Source organism: Elephas maximus, chromosome 20 (genome assembly GCF_024166365.1).
Source record: "Elephas maximus indicus isolate mEleMax1 chromosome 20, mEleMax1 primary haplotype, whole genome shotgun sequence".
Lineage (NCBI taxonomy): Eukaryota > Metazoa > Chordata > Mammalia > Proboscidea > Elephantidae > Elephas > Elephas maximus.
The window spans coordinates 36509811-36528513 of record NC_064838.1 but is presented as its reverse complement, the minus strand read 5'-3'; the positions used below and the strand labels follow the sequence as shown (position 1 = coordinate 36528513).

At 41.0% G+C, this 18703-nt stretch overlaps 1 protein-coding gene across 5 annotated transcripts in view; it reads right to left on the bottom strand.

Moving 5' to 3' along the window:
- Positions 1 to 18703, bottom strand: part of ATG7 (autophagy related 7) — a 298659-nt gene that overhangs the window by 171041 nt on the left and 108915 nt on the right. For all 5 annotated transcript variants that reach the window (XR_007514390.1, XM_049861840.1, XM_049861839.1 and 2 more), the window contains exon 17: positions 12981 to 13061. Coding sequence is in view for 4 of the 5 variants with exons in the window: in XM_049861840.1 (XP_049717797.1) it covers positions 12981 to 13061 (81 nt within the window). In the remaining variant the exon portion in view is untranslated. The remainder of the gene's footprint in view (positions 1 to 12980; positions 13062 to 18703) is intronic.

The following is an 18703-nucleotide window of genomic DNA, read 5'->3' as shown; positions in this document are numbered from 1 at the left end:
CTGCTCATGTTGCACTGGGCTCTAATCCATTTACCATACTTTGATGCAAATAATGCACATATTATACATTTTTGCCAACCGCATAACACCCTCGCGTGGTATTTTCCCCAGTGCGCTATGCATGTTACATGTGTGCACAAGTTATTTGCATGGGTACGTTATTTGTGAAAAATACAGTATAACTGTGGCATGAGAAAGCAAGGCGGTTGAGGCTGCAGAAAGGCTTCCGAGAAGCACTGGGACAGTGAAAAGAACAACTGCCTCTGCAGGCAGCAGGCCTGGTACTGGGCCCGACACTGCATGGAACTGTAATCCTGGGCCTCATTATGTCTCTGTCCCTGAACTCAGAGGGGACACAGCTAAGAATCCCTTCCCAAAATTTGATGGCTCTGCTGAGGTTGTGGGCCTGCCACTGGCTGCAAAGAGCAGGGCTGACTTCCACCTCCAGGAAATATGAGGATTCATACCCCCTCATACACACATATCTAGGAATATTAAACCTCAGCTTCACTTTGGTTGATAATTAAACTCCTGGATTAACAGCCTACTTGAAAAGAAAAGGGAAAAGGAAAGAAAAAGACAAAGAATCTAATAACCTGCACATTAATATTTGCTCACCTCTTGAGGCTATGCCCTTTTCAAAAGAACTGCTCATCCTCTTTTGCTCCCCTCCCTTTTCGTCAACTTCTAAGGATGGAAAGTTTTCCGTGGTTGCAGATTATAAAATGAGAGAATTTACAAAAGGAAATGGGAGTGGCACCTGCTCTCTGCTCAGACAAAGGAGCAATCAAAAACACTCGCAGAGCGCCAACTCCATGACACTTGGCACGCAAGCTCTCATTTAGTCTTCATGGCCACGGAAAAGGAACTTTAAGTTGTTGGGAGGATGCTGTGCCTCTACACCTCCCATCCAGCTGCCTACGCAGAGGCCTTAGGCCCAGAACATTCTCTGATAAGGAGGCTGGGAATTGGGTCTCTCTCTCTCTCACTCCATTCTCCTTATCAGAGAAGCCTTCCTCGCTTCTCTAGGCACGCAGTAACTGTCTGTCTGTGGCTCATGCGCAGGCACCATATGGCACCTGGTCAACCCTGTCTATATCTGTTCCTGGCAGGGAGGGAACGAGGTCTCCCTCAACTCTGCTTTCGCTCTGTTTCTTCTTTGTGTGAGCAAAGCCTTGTCCCATGCACTGTTAGAGCATGTGGTTTGTGTCTTTTGTTGGTGACCTCGTACTTTAGTATGACATAGCATTTTACACCTAAGGAAACTGAATTCAGGACATTTGAGATACGTTTCCAAGATCAGAGTTAGTCAATGGCAGAGTCTCTCAGGCCAGTGCTCATTTCTATCACACCAACCATATCAAAGTTCCCTGCTGTCCCTTAGCCAGCCAGCTCTTAGCTCAAAAGATTAGGATAATCTGAGTTCCCTTCTACAGAGTATTCTCATTTATTCAGGCCCACATACCATTTTAAGCCCTTGCATTTCTATTTTTAATTTTTTTTTTCCTTGCAAATTGCTCATCCCCTTGATTCATAACACATAACTTCAAATTACTTTTGGCCTTTTCCAAAAAATCAAAGCCACCCTCAAAGGTCAAGAATTCACCACTGCCAGGGCTATTAAGGGGAAAATACTGTGAGAGCCGATGCAAATTCCCAAGAAGAGCCTGTCAACTGTTTTGAGCTAGCACAGCAGAACTGGTCTAAGCACACAGCCTCCCATGGGGGTTACTTTGAACAGGCCCATTCCTTGGGACTTGCAGGCCTTTTGCAGAGTGTGAAAGGATGAGGGTAGGTCTCAATTTTCGGGTGTACGTCCAGTGCTTACTGGAACATTCTCAATACTAGGAAGCAAGGAGTGAGTGGTTAGGCAAAGAACAGCAGATGTCATGAAGTGAAACTCCTACTCGTCTGCCAGAGCTAAGAGATACATGCGTGTGTTTTGTTTTGTTTTCTTCACTTTCTTTTTTTAGTTTTCTCACTCATGTATGTTATTATACTGGCAAGTTCTTTTGCACTCTTTTTTTTTTTTTTTTAATTCACTTACATTATTATTGAAGTTAATCTTTCTCAGTTAGGTCAAAATGAACAAAGAAAATCTGTATATAAGTAAAATGGAGGATGACCACATCAAATCACAAGATGGAAGATGACTACATCATTACATAACTGCCAAATTATATCATTACCAAACCAAAAACCCAGTGCCGTCAAGTCGATTCTGACTTATAGAGACCCTATAGGACAGAGTGGAACCGCCCCATAGAGTTTCCAAGGAGTGCCTGGCAGATTCGAACTGCCGACCTGTTGGTTAGCAGCCATAGCACTTAGCCACTACGCCACCAGGGTTTCCTACATCATTACATAACTGCCAAATTACATCATTTCATAACTGCCAAACCACTGAGAATCATGGCACAGCCAAGCTGACACATAATCTTAACCACCACAGCCAGCATTACTCTCGCCTCACACTTTGGTGGTTGTTACTGTCAGACGTACATCATTAATGCATAAAACAGTCAGATAGATTTTTTACTACTGTTGTACATGTGAAATGTTAGATAATGAGATAATCGATAAATGAGGAGTAGGTGTATTAATCTTTAAAGATAGTTTTACTCAGGCAATTAATGAATGGTCTTCTTTAAGAAAGAGCAACGTTGACCTCATGTTCCTTGCTTGAAATACGTGAGAGGTTTTAAAACAACAATGAGTAATTGCCACTTACTTCAATCCTCTCCTTTGTTACCCTCTCCCTTCAAGGTCCTTCATGAAATAGTTGACATAAAAGGAAAGGAAAATGTGAAGAGCAATTGAGAGCTGGGAGAAACCCAAATTTCCTCTCCCACCTTTACAAATAACACAAAAATATACTTTTGCGTGGATTTCTATCCCAACTTGGACTGCCAATAAAGTTCTTAAAAATATCCAAATGCTTCAGCAAATTCAGAGTCAATTGAAAAGATCCCTGAACTGTCTAGAAATATGTTTTAACAGGTAAGTTCTGACGACAAAGTATTGTGACTAACAGATCAATTCAAAGTAATCCTGTTGGGAGACCAGGCGGGCAGTTATCCCAATGACTCTGCCATTTCTCAAGACACCGCTGAATGTACACTTACATATTGTTAAAATAGTCCCTCTAATTTGCAAAACTTTCTTATGTCTATTCACCCCATTAATGGTTCACATTTGGCACACTTGCTGCAACTTAAGGACCACATAGGAGATGTTTTCCAATTTTAGTCTGATGGCTATAAATTCAAGATGTTTAGCTTTTTGGTTGTATGCTTTTACCAGCAATTAGATGTTCTAGAAATGAGAAACATGTAGCTTTTTCTTCGTTGTTAAGAAAAACTCTTTAACACTACTTTTATGATGAAAAAATTACTTAAACGAGGGAAGACCAGATTACTCTAGGATTTATCACTATCATCACAGAAAATGTTATACAAATAAGTTGTAAGGATGATAACTTCAGGAATAGGATGTTTTCTCACAATTCTTTCACATCTTCTATGGCAAAAAGGCTCTAGTGGTAAGCACTTTTAGAAATACCTGGACAGGATGCTGGAAAGTCCTTTAGAAATATAACAAAACCTTTAAAAATCCTGCAGGAGAGCAAGCAAAAACCTTCAAAGGGCTCATTGCCAGAATGTGTCTTCTCATAAGATGTTAACGCACTTTGATGAATCTCAAAGGCTTCTTGTTTTAATATACTCTAGAAATGGTCTTCCAACACACAAAATAACAAATCATTGAAAGCATCAACTAAGGCAAATTAGATGTAAAAGCTGGAAAGAAGCACAGCTGAATAAATGTTCAGAATACTGCAACGTAACATTCAATAACAGCTATCATTTATAGTTTGATGATAAGTCATACCTCTGTACAAACAGGCAGGAGAGGTTTCTGCTACTGCCTCTTAGCTACCCACCAGACTGTGAGCTCCTTGAGGGCAGAGACTTCCTTAGCTTCTCCTGTTATGCTGCTCCTTTATTTATCTACCAAATCATCCAATAATTTTTCTCACCGTTCAAAACATACTTAATTAGTTCCTACTATTTTCCAGGAACTAGTTATCCCTTCCAAGCCGGGAGCATTTCATGGGTAAAGATGTTCAAATAACTTCATATACCTGAATTACATATGTAACTATCTAGTATAACTTTAATATTCTGTCCAGAAAGATATCATGAGAAATTTCAGAGGCTGTCTTATTCGCTTTTATATCATCGAAAAACGTATCAGGAAATAGGAGCCTGTATGTTTGTAAAACTGAACTACGATAACATGTCATTAAAATGAACTCGTGTAAATATACATTTGAGTATTTAAAATATTACGGAGGGAAGAATGGATGGAGGGCGAGAGGGAGGGAGGGAGGGATGGGGATGGGGTACAGTGATAGTTCAGTGACAGAATTCCCACCTTCCACGTAGGAGACTTGAGTCTGGTTCTTGGCCAACGCACCTCAAGTGCGGCCACCACTCATTTGTCGGGATGGGGTACAGTGATAGTTCAGTGGCAGAATTCCCACCTTCCACGTAGGAGACTTGAGTCTGGTTCTTGGCCAACGCACCTCAAGTGCGGCCACCACTCATTTGTCGGCGCGGGCTTGTGTGTTGCTATGATGTGGAACAGGTTTCAGCAGAGCTTTTAGACTAAGACAGATAAGGAAGAAAGGGCTGGTGATCCACTTCTGAAAATCAGACAATGAAAGTCCTGTGGATCACAATGGTCCGATCTGCAACCGATCGTGGGGATGGTGTAGGACCAGGCAGAATTTCGTTCCGTTGTGTATGGGGTTGCCATGAGTTGGTGGCCAACTTGATGGCCGCTAAAAACAACATTATATATATATATATATATATATATATATATATATATATATACACAGTATGCAACCTGTTCTTGTATAATCATGTATGCCCATAAAATATTTCCCAGCTCAAGGTGATGGCTCCCTTATTTCAAGAGCCCAGCAGTTAATACCATGTTCCCCTCTCCCTATAGTCCAGAGGTATTGAGAGTGAAGGGAAGAGTCTGAGTGTATTACAGAAATAACAAAGAAAGAAGGAACACGAACAGAGATGACAGTTACGGCTCCCTGCCCATTAGGAGTCAAATTAGTGTCCCCACTGGTGAAGGGAGAACTGCCCTTAACTCTGAGCAGCATCAGTTTCTTCCCCTACTCCCCCGTTGGGTGCAGTTGGGCCTAAAGAAATGAAGTACCTGATCAACAGACTACACAATCTCAGATCATAAAACCAAACCCAGTGGAAAACAGCCCCTACCTGTCCCTTTTCTACAATCCCCAGACGAGAGATGGCGACTTCCCAAAGCCATATGGAGAAGTCATGATGGGGCCGGGGCTACTTGCACCCCTCACCTCCCAGTTTCTCACCCAGGAGAGCTTGAGAATGGAACCAAAGAAAAAGTAATAGAGCAAGGGTGCTTTACTAGGATCTGCAGGCATGTTCTGGGACCTCATGGAGCCAATGAAATGGTCTGCAAAACTGTGTGTGCCTCTGCATTTTTCAAGGAGCAGGGTTTACTGCGTTCATCGGAGTCTGAACACGGTCTGTGGCTCAAAAAATCTGGGAACCACTGTATCACGGAATACGCATGGGGGGAAGGCTAAAGGTGAATGACATTAATTCCAAACTAAAAGGAACCCAGTTTTTCAATAACCTGAGGCTATGTCTGGGCCAGTGGAAATGTGTAAAGAAAATACAGTCCTAAACTTCCTGGCCTTGGCTGTAAAACGGATCTTGTAAGAAAAATGTGTTCAGGTGGGCTAGATATGTCCTTGTAAACACAGGGGGCAGGGAAAGGATGAAGTGGCACAAGCTTTAACTACTGATCAGGTGGTCTTGGAAGACCACAGGTCAGAAGTAATGAGCAAGACCAAGTTTTCTGGAATCATGGAAAAGGTTTTGGCAGTAGCTGTCATTAGACATGATGGAAAGTTCTACAGCCTTTTAGAGCTGGGGCAGCCTGGACCTTCAATTAGGCCTCTCATTGTACCTGCTTGTGAACAAACACTGAGCCCAGAAAGGGACCCACACACCCCTGGAGACCTAGTGTGATCACAGGAGTCTATGTTTTCCTCTTATTTCTGATGTCAGCACCAGTCCCAGGAGTAGGTAAAGGCCTTGGTTCTTGGTCACAGGGAACTGGATACACGTCAGCCATTGCAATTTCCCTGGGAAACAGAAAATATTTTCCTCACTTTACGGATGAGGAAATTGAAGCAAAGGGAGAAATGTCCAAGGCTTTTCAAGGAGTGAAATGCCAAGAGTTCTGAGGTTAAGGCTTGCAAGTCAATACTCCACATTGGCTCTAGCAGTTCCATCTCCTTTTGGGAACCAAGCAGTTCTGGAGATTAGGGAAACACTAGTTGCTAAGAACAAGATGTGGGATACAATTTATACCACACAACCTTACATATGGAACCCATCGCATGTTAAAATGGAGACATGAGGCCTCACTGGGTAAATGAGATAGGGAAAGGGAACCTGGGGGTTACTCATCATTTTCCAAATCAGAGATTTATGTCCCTTTTGGAGAGGAGTTGGAAAACCTGGCTGGAGCCCAGATTTGAGTAATATTTGCCACTGAGATGCTGTATGCAAAAATTTCTGGCACAAGTTTTGGAGAGCCCTTCCGATTGGGCTCCAGCCAGTCCTTGTAAATGACTGAGATTTAAAACCCTATCAAATTAGAAGAGCAGGGAGTATCTTTGATGTAGCACCCTAAATCCCTCTGTGTCAAGCTAATTTTATTCAACCTTACAGTAGGAATGTTGGCAAGAAACATTATCTATATATACCTATATACATGTGGATAAAAATAAAGTAAAAAACAGTAGAAATCAATGGCTAACATTGAGCTGAGGGGGTGAAGTATGGTTGATTATCTTCTTTATCATTTAAATATATTTTCTTATTTTTCTGCAGTTGCTTGTGGAATACAGAATAAAATACAACTAAGTCAAGGGAATACAAAGTATTATAAAGCTACTAACTTAGCGTCCCAGTAAAGAGCCAGAGCTTATCTCATCCAACTGACTCATTTAATAAAAGCAGCAGCGGAGGCAGACAGAGGGGAAGCACCTTCCTTGAGCCACTCATCTGGGTCAGCGAAGGATGCAGGGCCAGGACCCTGGAAATCCCCTGACTTACTGCCCTCCACACCACTCCACTACAGCTGCTCAGTCTCTGTGATTAGGAAACCCCCGAGGCTCGGTGCTAGGTGAGAAAGAGTTTCATATGGAATTGTAAGCTTCAAAATGGCAGCCTCAAATGTTACACAAAGTACACCTGATTCCAACTCAAAGAAGAGCCTGAAATTGAAATGGCACTCACAAAGAGAAGGGGACAATCTGTAGGCTGGTCTGCAAGGCTCAGCTGCAACTGTCGCACTGAACAACTTCATCAGGGTGCTACATTTTCTTGACTCTGGCTATTATACATGCCAATCCCTCTGCCTGAAATGCCTTTCTCTTGCCCTCTCTCTCCTATGTCTTTCTAGAAATTCCTACTCATCTTTAACATCAACTCAGAAGTCACTCTCTGTGAGGCCTTCCCTGATTTTTGCCCACCTTGACAAACCTGATTGGTCCAAGGATACTGCAAAAGGAGCACTGTGGAGCGTATCATAATGGAATGGGCTCATTATTGGTGACAGGTCTGCCTTACCCTCTAGATAGCATTCCTTTAGGGGTAGTGGCTATTTCTATCGTCTTTGTATCTTGGGCATACAGCAGGGATTCAAATGCCAGTTGAATAAATCAATGTCTGCTAATAGACACTCACCAAGACTCTAACCTTTCTTTCCTAATCTACAATCTACCTTTCTGTTCTCTAGGTGCATTGCTGAGCTATTAGGCTACAGGTTGATTTGGGACAGAGATTTTTCTCAGAGAAAGTTTAAATAGCTGAGTTTAATTTTGGTACTTCATGCTCCTTAAGTAATAAGCAAATATGATAGAAGGTTAAAAAAAAAAAAAACCAAACCAACCCCATTGCTGTGGAATCGATTCCAACTCACAACAACCCTATAGGAGAGAGTAGAACTGCCCCCTTAGGGTTTCCAAGGAGTGGCTGGTGGATTCAAACTGCCAACATTTTAGTTAGCAGCCAAGCTCTTAACCACGCGCCACCAAAGTTTCATGATAGAAGGTAGGATTATAGGATATCAAAAGCTAAATGGACAGGCTGCCTATGACACAGGCAAAAAGAAAGAACAATTTACCACATGATGATACCAGCAGGTACCTACCATCCCTACACCAGTCTCTCTTTGTCACTCCTCGAGACACACATACATAGGTGCATACAAAAAGCTAATAACAAGCCACTTGGAGAATTTAATTATAACACTGCCACAGAAGGTCCCATCTCATGGTAAACACCAGAATGAGTATTATCATTAGGGTTGCTTACCACTAATTAAAATCTCTAGACCAAGCTTCTGGGCACATCTTGCTACATCTGTGTAATAGGCAGGTCCCAGATGGCATGCAAACCAAGCCTGGGGCCTGCTTCTTCCTAAGAATCTGTTTCTGCAGTATCACAAAGGTTGTGGGTGACAGAATTGGGCAACAACAGTGGAACATTCCACACATGGTCTCCTCAGGCACAGCCCTGCTCCTGACTTGGCAGTTCTGAGAAAAATTTCTGGATGACTTCTGAGTCCCAGAACAAGGCAATTGCTGCATCAAACACACCAGAAGATGCCAAGCTCTACTCCTTAGAGGGACAGTGAATCGTCGCCATAGGCAACATACCACCCCCCCTCCGCCCCCAGTTGACTGGGCAGCATACAAGGGAACTTTCTGGGGTGATGAAAATGCTCTGCATTTTATTGGAAGGAGGGTTATATGAGTGTATACCAGTTGCCAGTGAGTCAATTCTCTCTGACTCATGGTGACCCCATACAGGTCAGAGTAGAACTGTGTTCTGTAGGGTTCTCAGTGGCTGATTTTTTGGAAGTAGATCACTAGGTCTTTCTTCTGAGGCACCTCTGAGCGGACTCAAACTGCCAACTTTTCAGTTAGCAGCCAAGCACGTTAACCATTTGCACCACCCAGGGACTCCCACATGGGAGCATACATTTGTCAAAACTAATGAAGTTGTTCTCTTAAGACTCATGCATTTCACTATATTTAAATTTTACCTAGAAAAACAACTATACACAAAAACAAAACTCCAGTTTCTAGGTTTACTTTCCACAGCAGCACGGGCTAGCCACTTTGAAACTACTTTCTGTGTATTCTAGAGTCAAGCAAGTGTGTAAACACATGGAGGATAAAAGCAGTCAGGTTTTTCACTGTTGGGAAAGGTAGTTACAAATATGGAAATGGGGAAATTAACATATCACCAAAGGGGACAAAATATATTATGAACTCCTGACACGAGGATAAAACATCACTTTGGTATTCCTACGAAAAATTTATAACTTGAATCTAATCATGAGGAAACATTAGCCAAATCCAAACCAAGGGAAATACTACAATATAACTGGCCTGTATACTTCAAAATGTCAAGGTTAAGATGGACAAAGGAAGGCTAAGGAACTTTTCCAGACTGAGGGAAGCCAAAGAAATACAACAACATGCAATGCTAGATTCTAAATGGGCTCCTGATCTGGGGGGAAAAGCCTAGGAAGAATCATTATTGGTAAAAATAACATCTGAAATATGGACTGTGGGTTAGTTAACAGTATTATACCAACATTAAATTGCCAGGATTTGATAAGTGCATTGTGTTTAGATGAGAGAATGTTCTTGTTCTTAGGAAATTACATACTGAAATATTCAGGGTGAAGGCACACCATGTTTCCAACTTATTCTCAAATGGTTAACAACAAAATTAATATGTACGTGCATTTATACGTGTGTACGCATATATATACACACACACACACACACACACAGACTGATATTGAAGAGAGGAGAGAACATGTATACACACAAATGGGGCAAAGTGAGAACAATTGGTGAATCCTGGTATAAGGTATACAAAGTTTCTTGTATTATCCTTGTTAACTTTCTGTGTATTTGAAATTACATCAAATAAGAAGTTATCCCCCAAATCCTGGGAGGGGGAAAAAAAAAGGAATAACAAACTAATCCAAAGTATTGAGAAATTCTTTCAGGATATTGGTTTCAAAATTATACATTTCCTCTGGTAGCAACTCTACTATGCCCTTTATTTTTCCCTAGTTGCCATCAAGTTGATTTGCCTCATGGTGACCCCATGTGTGCACAGTAGAACTGCTCCACAGGGTTTTCAAGGCTGTGAAATTTTCTGAAGCACACCACCAGGCCTTTCTTCCAAGACTCCTCTGGGTGGGTTCAAACCACTCATCCTTCAGTTAGTAGTTTAGTGCTTAACTGTTTGCGCCACCCAAGGACTCCTTACAATACTCTGGTTTGCTCTAAGTTCCCTTTGGGAAGTAAAAAACAACTCATGTAGCTGATAGTTTTTCAAATCCCAGTGGTAGATATGGTCATTTTAGAAAGGTTTTTAAGACAATAAGCAGAAATTGGACTAAAAGCGACACCTCCATGTCCTCTCCCAATTCCTCAATATTTGTTTTGTAAGATGGACCATTCATCTGGCTATATGTCAAGATAAAACAGGGTAAGAAATGACTTGTGTATAGATGATTTGGCCTTCCCTGCCACAGAAGCAAAGAACTGTATTCTTCCCCACCCCAAGCCCTATAAAAGATCTATGCTTATTATAAGTAAGGTAATGAATGAGCGTATTATTACTCAGTAGAGATTATTCTACCTCTTACTGTCTGTTATTTGTAGTTAAATCAAGACACAAGTATGGCTTTGGTCCTAGAGAAAAAAGTAAAAAATACTGAAATCTACCAGAGGAAAAAATTACTTCATGAATGTCAAAGGAGAATTTTTTAAAAAGTCATTTTTAGCCCAAAAGAATCTTTTTGAAACGATGACGACTATGATATGACTCAGTATAAAAAATATTGTGCTAAGTATGCATTAAGAAAAATTCACATGCACAAAGAGGAAAATGTAATTGGATTTGTCATTTCAAAGTATTAATGTTGGGTTTGCAGATAATAGAGAATGACATCCTCCTAAGTGAATAAAGAAGTTAGCCAAGTAAGTAAATGCTGTGTTTCTACTGTAAGGAAATACGTGCACCAATGAAGCAACCTTTTCAGCACAAAAGAAATCCAATACCCAGACCACATGAAAAGTGATCGCTCTGGGAATAGCACAGCTGTTAAAATCCAAGTCAGTTTGTATTAAACCCTCCAGCATGTTTATGTAAAGCAGGACTCTCAGAATGACCACCAAGAGGAAATAATTTTGTTAACAAAAAAGTGACACCTATATTTAATTTAATGCTTACGATAAGTGTGAAAGAAAAATGCAAAGCTATTTTAAAGAACATAAGGGGCCTGGTCTACCAGTAGGTTTGCGATTCTTTTATAAACACTTATCTCCAGGGCTAATTTAATCAGAAATAGAATAAGAAACCAGTGTTTGTATTTTACTTAGAGGACCTAATTATCTTGATTTCATTGACTAGGGAGACCTACATAAAGCCATAGAGAAACTTCTGGCACCTGTGCCAAACAATTTCAATATGAAAATACTGCCAAGTTATTTTGAAACCAATTAGCTCAGCTATTGAAAGGAAAAAAAAAAAAAAGCTGTTCTCCATTAGAGCATATAATTCTACAACTCATATTTCTGAAGACAGAAATGTACGTAGACCTTCTTGAGGCCCTGACTTGAGCAAATACAAGACCCCTTAAGGAAACTACAGAAAGAGTGAGCTACTGGGTAACACTAACAAACAGCTTTAAATCTCAGCAGAGGCACTTAGGAGGCACAGTGATAAAACAGGGCCTTAGTTTAGCTTCACAGAAAAAAAAAAATTGTTTTTTAATCTAAGTTTTTGACCATCAAAAGCTAACCAAATTTTTCAACATTGTTTTGTCAAATCTGAGTTTACTTTTTGGAGAAACTGGTCAGGATGGTGTTTCTTGTAAGATATGACCCAAGTAAATTTTCACAGAACGCTTGTCAACTCAAGAGTGAGTGGAGAAAATGTCCCTAGAATTCAATCCCGTCCACACTGCCAGAAGTAGGCTACATGGCAAAGAATTCCCAAATGATAACTGAGAAGCCACAGTTTGGGGTTAATAATGCCGATGCTATTTTCATAGTGCTTCAAAATGAAAATCTTATCAAGAATCATGAGTTTTAAAAGCTCAGGTTAAAAATCACACTGGGTGTCAGGAGGCTTAAAGAGGTACGTAAAAGGAAATCAACTATAACATACAGTGTACATGTAAAAATAACACAGACAGTACCTCAAAGCCCATTAAAAAAAAAAAAAAAGCCATCGTTGTAGTCTTGAAATACATCAGCTGTTTCCCATTACAATGGATGGCACACCAACTCTATTTTTAGAGCCCCTGGAAAGATCAAAGCTGAAGAGGCCCTTTTATTGGCACCCCATCCAGGCCCCTAATCTCTGTTTACTTTTTCTTTGTCATTATGTAGATCTCCAAAAGATAAACAGACCAGACTGCCTGGTATCCCCCATTCTCTGGGTAACAATTAAAAAGTGCTCTATGATGGTCTATGGCAGGGGAGAGCCCCCTGGGGAGGAACAAAGACCAGTGGAGGTCAAGTTCAAGCCAAAATTACTGTGGTGCAAGTTATTGATACAGTGCGACAGTATCTAATTCAGTCCCTCCTTATACAACTTAAACCAAATTTTTCTCAGTCTGTTTTCTCTGTGAGAATGAATACAGATAAATGAAAACGAGAATTTTTTTTTTTTTTTACTGTTTTTGAACCCAGCGCTCCCCCAACAATGCCCCTGTCATTTCAATGCCTGTAGCTGGTAAGGCAGAGATAGAAATCTGAAGGGCTTGCTTTTCAAACCAAGTTCCTCACACACAAAATGACTTACTTTGGAAGAACAAGCTGTACATTTGTCAAATGCTAGGCTGACAGGAAGGACGTTATCAAACCGTGACAGAAATCCCCGGATCTAAAAACCAAACAGAACAAAACAAAATTCATACCAAGCACGGAATGACCACATATATAAAATGCACTTCTAGTTTCTGACAAGAAATGGGAAAGGATTAACAGGGCGGTCCTGACACAGAATCCTAGCAAAAATGAAGTTCCACATGAATATTTTCCCTTGTACTACGAGTTCTGGGAAGAACAATATTGGGTCTTTTATTCCATTAGGAACCAAGGCCTACTACAAGCCTTTTAAATATTTGAGACCTAGAAACAAATTGACTCCAAAATACAAAAAGGAAGCTTCAAAATCTAAAGTAATGTATTAATAAATGTCTTTAAAAATATAACAGATCAACTATCTTGCTATGACTCAGCTCTCACATATACCGTATTTTTACTCAAACAATGTGTACCTTCTATGTTTGTTTGCTAACTGTATCCTCCCCCACATCCCCCCCATTAAGCACACTATGCTAATTTTATTTTTCAGCAACATGTAAAAAAAAATTGGCATAGCAGTGCTAATTAAAATACCTCAGGGCAGGGAGGACACGGTTGGCAAGCAAACTTAGAAGATCCAGATTATTTACATAAAATACAGTACGCTATATTGAATAGTGGGATAAGTGTGCATTTGTATGATATTGGGTGGGTGCTCAGAGGGTAAGAAGGTCTAGGACTCAGAGAAGACAAAGATGATCCCAAATAAATACCAGTTATTTGCTTGATTTGAAACAAGATAAAAATGAAAACTTCACTAAAGTTATGGGTGAACAGCACCACCTTGAGCATAAACTTCTAGACTACATCTGATTCATATTTACAGAGGATCAGGTATAACCAAGCCTCACAAACTATGATTTAAGTAATTTATTCAGAACATTATACCTCTAGAACTACACTAACAAAATAGGAGTTTTTAGTCAGTTGCATGAGAAGCCCTGGTGGTGCAGTGGCTAAAGCACTCATCTGCAAACCAAAAGGTTGGCAGTTGGAACTTGATCAGTATACGTATTGAAGTATTATTACTGAAAACACGAACGGTCAAACCTCTAAAGTCTCTACAGGGCTTGGCATTTGCAACGATCCCGATGACAGGGATCTCCCCGCAAGTTAATTCATTTGATCTTGCCAACTAAGATTCAGAAGTAGACCTTCCGACCCCAAATTTCGGTTGTGCTTTCTCTAACAACATCACAGCTGTCTTTAATATCCAGGTTCACCACAACTTTAACAGCCTTGCTTGAATAAAGCAAAAGAACCAACCTACCCACCCCTTGTTGCCCTTATCTACCCCTACCAACACCCCCCAAAAACCAAAGACAAAAAAAAAAAAAAACCTGATAAACTATAAAAATAGGCTTCCTTCTGATTTTGGACAGCTCATCTTTACACTCACACTACAACTAACAGTCTAAATAATGTGCATACTTACTGCTGGGAAACCTAATCTTGAAGGAAACAGCTATAGCAAGTGTCCTTGTCAATATGCTATGTGATTTCCCTGTAATCCTAGACTGAAAGAGCAGCTTGGTAGAAATGATAAATTGTACTAGCTCATTGTGAACCTTTGAAAATGTGACAATCTTTCAGTCCCGTATATCTCAGGAATGTGGTAACCATTTCATAATACTACTACCTGAGGCACAAAATCAGGGTCTTGTTGCTGTTCTTAGCTGCTGCTGAGTCACCTCCAACTCATGGTGAACTTACATACAACAGAACAAAGCATTGTCTGGTCCTGTGTCATCCTCACAATCACTAGTATGTTTAAGTCCACCGTTGCAACTACCATTCTAATCCACCTCACTGATGGTCCCCCGTGCTCTCAATGGCTCTCTACTTCACCAAACACAATGTTTGCCCCCGGCAATTGATCCCTCCTAATGATGTCATCAAAAACAAGTGAGTTGGGCAATGTCCTCTTATAATCCACAAGGCTTTCATTGGCTTACCAGGCCTCTGTTCCTAGCATGTCTTAGTCTGAAAGCTCGGCTGTAACCTGTCCACCATGAGTAATCCCACTGGTATCTGAAATACCGGTGGCATGGCTTCCAGCATCGTAGCAACACACAAGCCAGCATGGTACAAAAACCGACAGATCGGTGGTAGAATCAGGGTCATAAAAGTTTGCTATTCAGGACATCAACACATGAGACATCGTATTGGCAGAAAATACTTTAACAGCAAGTCACAAATGGGAACGCTGATACCATCATGAAATCTGAAAGTTATAGGCTTGAAAGAATGTTCTTAGTGAGCTTCTGTATACCTCAATTACTTTTATACTATATATACTTGGAAAAACTTTAGATTAGCATATTTTTCATTAAAATGTTCATTAACATGATCCCCACATAATGCCTCCATATACGCTTCATGAAAATGATTTTTCATTTTATTTTTTCTCACACAGCTTATAGCAAGCTTCCTTTAAGTTATGCAAATAAATACTGGTAATTTTCTCTGCTAAATTGCTTCATGATTGGAAGTGGGGAGGTAAAGCTAAAGGGTGAGAATAGGTCCTGTCAGGGGTAAAAAAGAAAGAAAGGAAGGAAGGGAGGAAACAGAAATCAAAAACAGGCGGTGAGGAACAGAAAAGGAGACACCGTGACCATTGTTTAGCACCTCCAGACAGCTCTTTCCCAGGAAGCTGTGGCTCATTGTCCAAGGAAACAAAGGAGAGTATCTGTGTATGTAAGGGCTTTCAAATTCACCAGGTTGGGATCAGAAGAACCAGAACTCAACCAAACAAGTTACAGTTTTAAGTGATTTAGAAGAGAAAACGCTTCTTCTCAAGCCTATGGCAACAGACTCTTAATGAGCACTCCCAGGGGGTCTCCCTCTTCCATTTAATGCAACACTCTGCTGTCGATGAATTCTCCTAATACATTAGCTCTGGTTGTACAGTGTTGCCTTAGCTTCCCTGAGCTGACCAAATAAAGTGCAGAATTCCTTACGCTGGCATTCAAGGTCCTCCCTGGTCTGGGCCCAACCTGCCTATCCATGTTTACCTTGGATTGAATCTTTCACAGGCTCCATGTAACTGCTAAGAATTACAACTTTCCAGCAGATTGGGTATGTACCCTCCAAGCCACGCACCCGCAGACTGACAGCACTACCCCTGCTCTGGCAGCCCAGCAGTGCACCTGCTGAGCCTCACAACCATGGACCAGCAGCAACCCCTCCCCTGAGCTGCGTGCTTATAGACCAGGGTACAGCCTCCCAACCATGCACCTGCGAACCAGTGGCAGCCCTCACCCCATCCCTTGTGCTGGGGGTCCCTAAATTGGCAGCACACCTGCTAATTGGTATGCTCCTGAACTGGTGGCAGCCCCTCCACTGTGCCATGCACCCGCAATCACAGTTGTGGCCTCCAAGTCGCACAACCATGAACCGACGGTAGCCCCCTGGCCTGCCCCCCCGTACCACCAGACAACTGGTGGGAAAGCCCACCATGCCCACCACTGAGTGACCTGCAAAAGTACCCCCCAGGACCCCACCTGGTGAAGGCTCCCCCCTGCCCCACCATACTACCAGCAGGAACACCCACCACATCCACCTCTGGGCAAGTGACGGCAGCACTCCCCACACAAGTAGATGTAGCCTCGTGCTCACTGCCCACCCCTGCTCTCCCAACTCCCCACTCCCCCCATCCAGAGACTAGCAGGTATGATTCCCCCACACTCTGCTCTGAGACCCCTGATCCTTCCCACCTACTGAGATGCTGATTCAAGTCTGCACAGAGGGCCTTCCCAGTCCATTTGTATAGTACCACCTTCCTGTGGTGACAAAGATGATCTGTTCTGCTTTCCAATGGGCACATTAATGGCTAACGTCAATGCAGGAGGACCACACAGTCCCATAAGAGTTGTGGAGGGGCCCTGACCAATCAACAATTGCTAACTCACATCAAGGAAGGGACCTGTTCTTGTACCTCACTCAATTCTGTAAGGGAAGACATATGCATCTATAAATAAATAAAATAACATGGTGTAGTGGTTAAGAGCTACAGCTGCTAACCAAAAGGTCAGCAGTTCGAGCCCACCAGGTGCTCCTTGGAAACCCTATGGGGCAGTTCTACTCTGTCCCATAGGGTCGCTATGAGTCAGAATCGACTCGACGGCAATGGGTTCGGTTCAATTTAATGCCTTGGAGACAACAGGCAATAACAAACAACAGGAAGAAACAGGGTAAGATGGCTCAAATAAGTAAACAAAATAAAGGGACAGAAAACCTTCTGGAGGAAGAATTGACAATAGAACTACCTGACAAGGAAATTTAAAAAATGATATTTAGGCTCCTCAAAGAGACCAAGGAAAATGCAGGGAAAAAAAAAAAAAAACCTAGAAAATTTCAGGAAAACAATACAAGAACAAAATAACAAATTCAGTAGACAAATAGAAACCATATAGAGGGCAAATTGCTTGATAGTAATTCATTTGAGAAATGATCAGAAAAAAGACTGAAGAAAAATGAAGAAAGCCTAAGGGTTATGTGGGACACCATCAAGAGGAATAATTTACACACAATAGGAATTCCAGAAGAGGAGAGAAAAAAAAAAAAAAAAAAAGAGAGAGAATTTTTGAAGCTATATTGGTTTTATTTTATTTATTTATTTATTTATTTATTTATTTATTTATTTATTTATTTATTTATTTATTTATTTATTTATTTATGTTTATTGGTAGAAAACTTCCCAAATATTATGGAAGATGAGAAGGTCTCCATTCAAGAAGCTCAACAAGCCCCGTACAGGATAGACCCTCAAAAGAAATTCACCAATACATATCATAATCAAACTCTGCAAAACCAAAGACAAAGAATTTGGAGAGCAGCTCATTAAAAGCGAAATCTCACCCACAAAGGTGCATCAATAAGACTAAGTGCTAATTTCTTGTCAGAAACCATGCAGGCAAGAAGGCAATGGGTTGACACATACAAAGCCCTGAAAGAAAAGAACTGCCAACCAAGAATCATATATTCAGCAAAACTGTCTTTCAAAAACAAGGGCAAAATTGAGACAGTCCCAGACAAATAGATATTAAGGGAATCTGTAACCACCAGACAAGCCCGGGAAGAAATATTAAAGGGAGTCCTTCAGTCAGAGATTCGATGGCACCAGACAACAACCTGAGAAAGACATACGATAGCATCACCCAGATACCAACCCAGGTAAAGACTGCACAAAAGTAAAATAAAGCTTCAAAATTGATTACAGACAGCCAGAGGCACTAAGCTGTAAATGATAACAACATCAGAACAAAAAGAGGAATGAATGGTGTAGTTATAGAACTTCCATATGGAAAGGAAGTCAACGTGATTTCAAGATACAACAGACTTTTAAATACAGGAGGATAAAGGAAAACTTCAGGGTAGCCACAAAAAATATTAATATGTCTACTCACCAAAACAAAGGAAAAAATAAAGGCTCAGTAAACACAAAAGCATTAACAGATAAAAGAAGATCCATATACAAAAAGAACTTGACACAGAAATTTAAGAACAAAGAAACTTAACACACAAAAAAAATAACAAAATGGTAGCAATGAATTCATACTTATCAATAATCACACTGAATGTAAACGGATTAAATGCACCAGTCAAGAGGCAGAGAGTGGCAGAGTGGATTAAAAAAAAACATGACACATCAACATG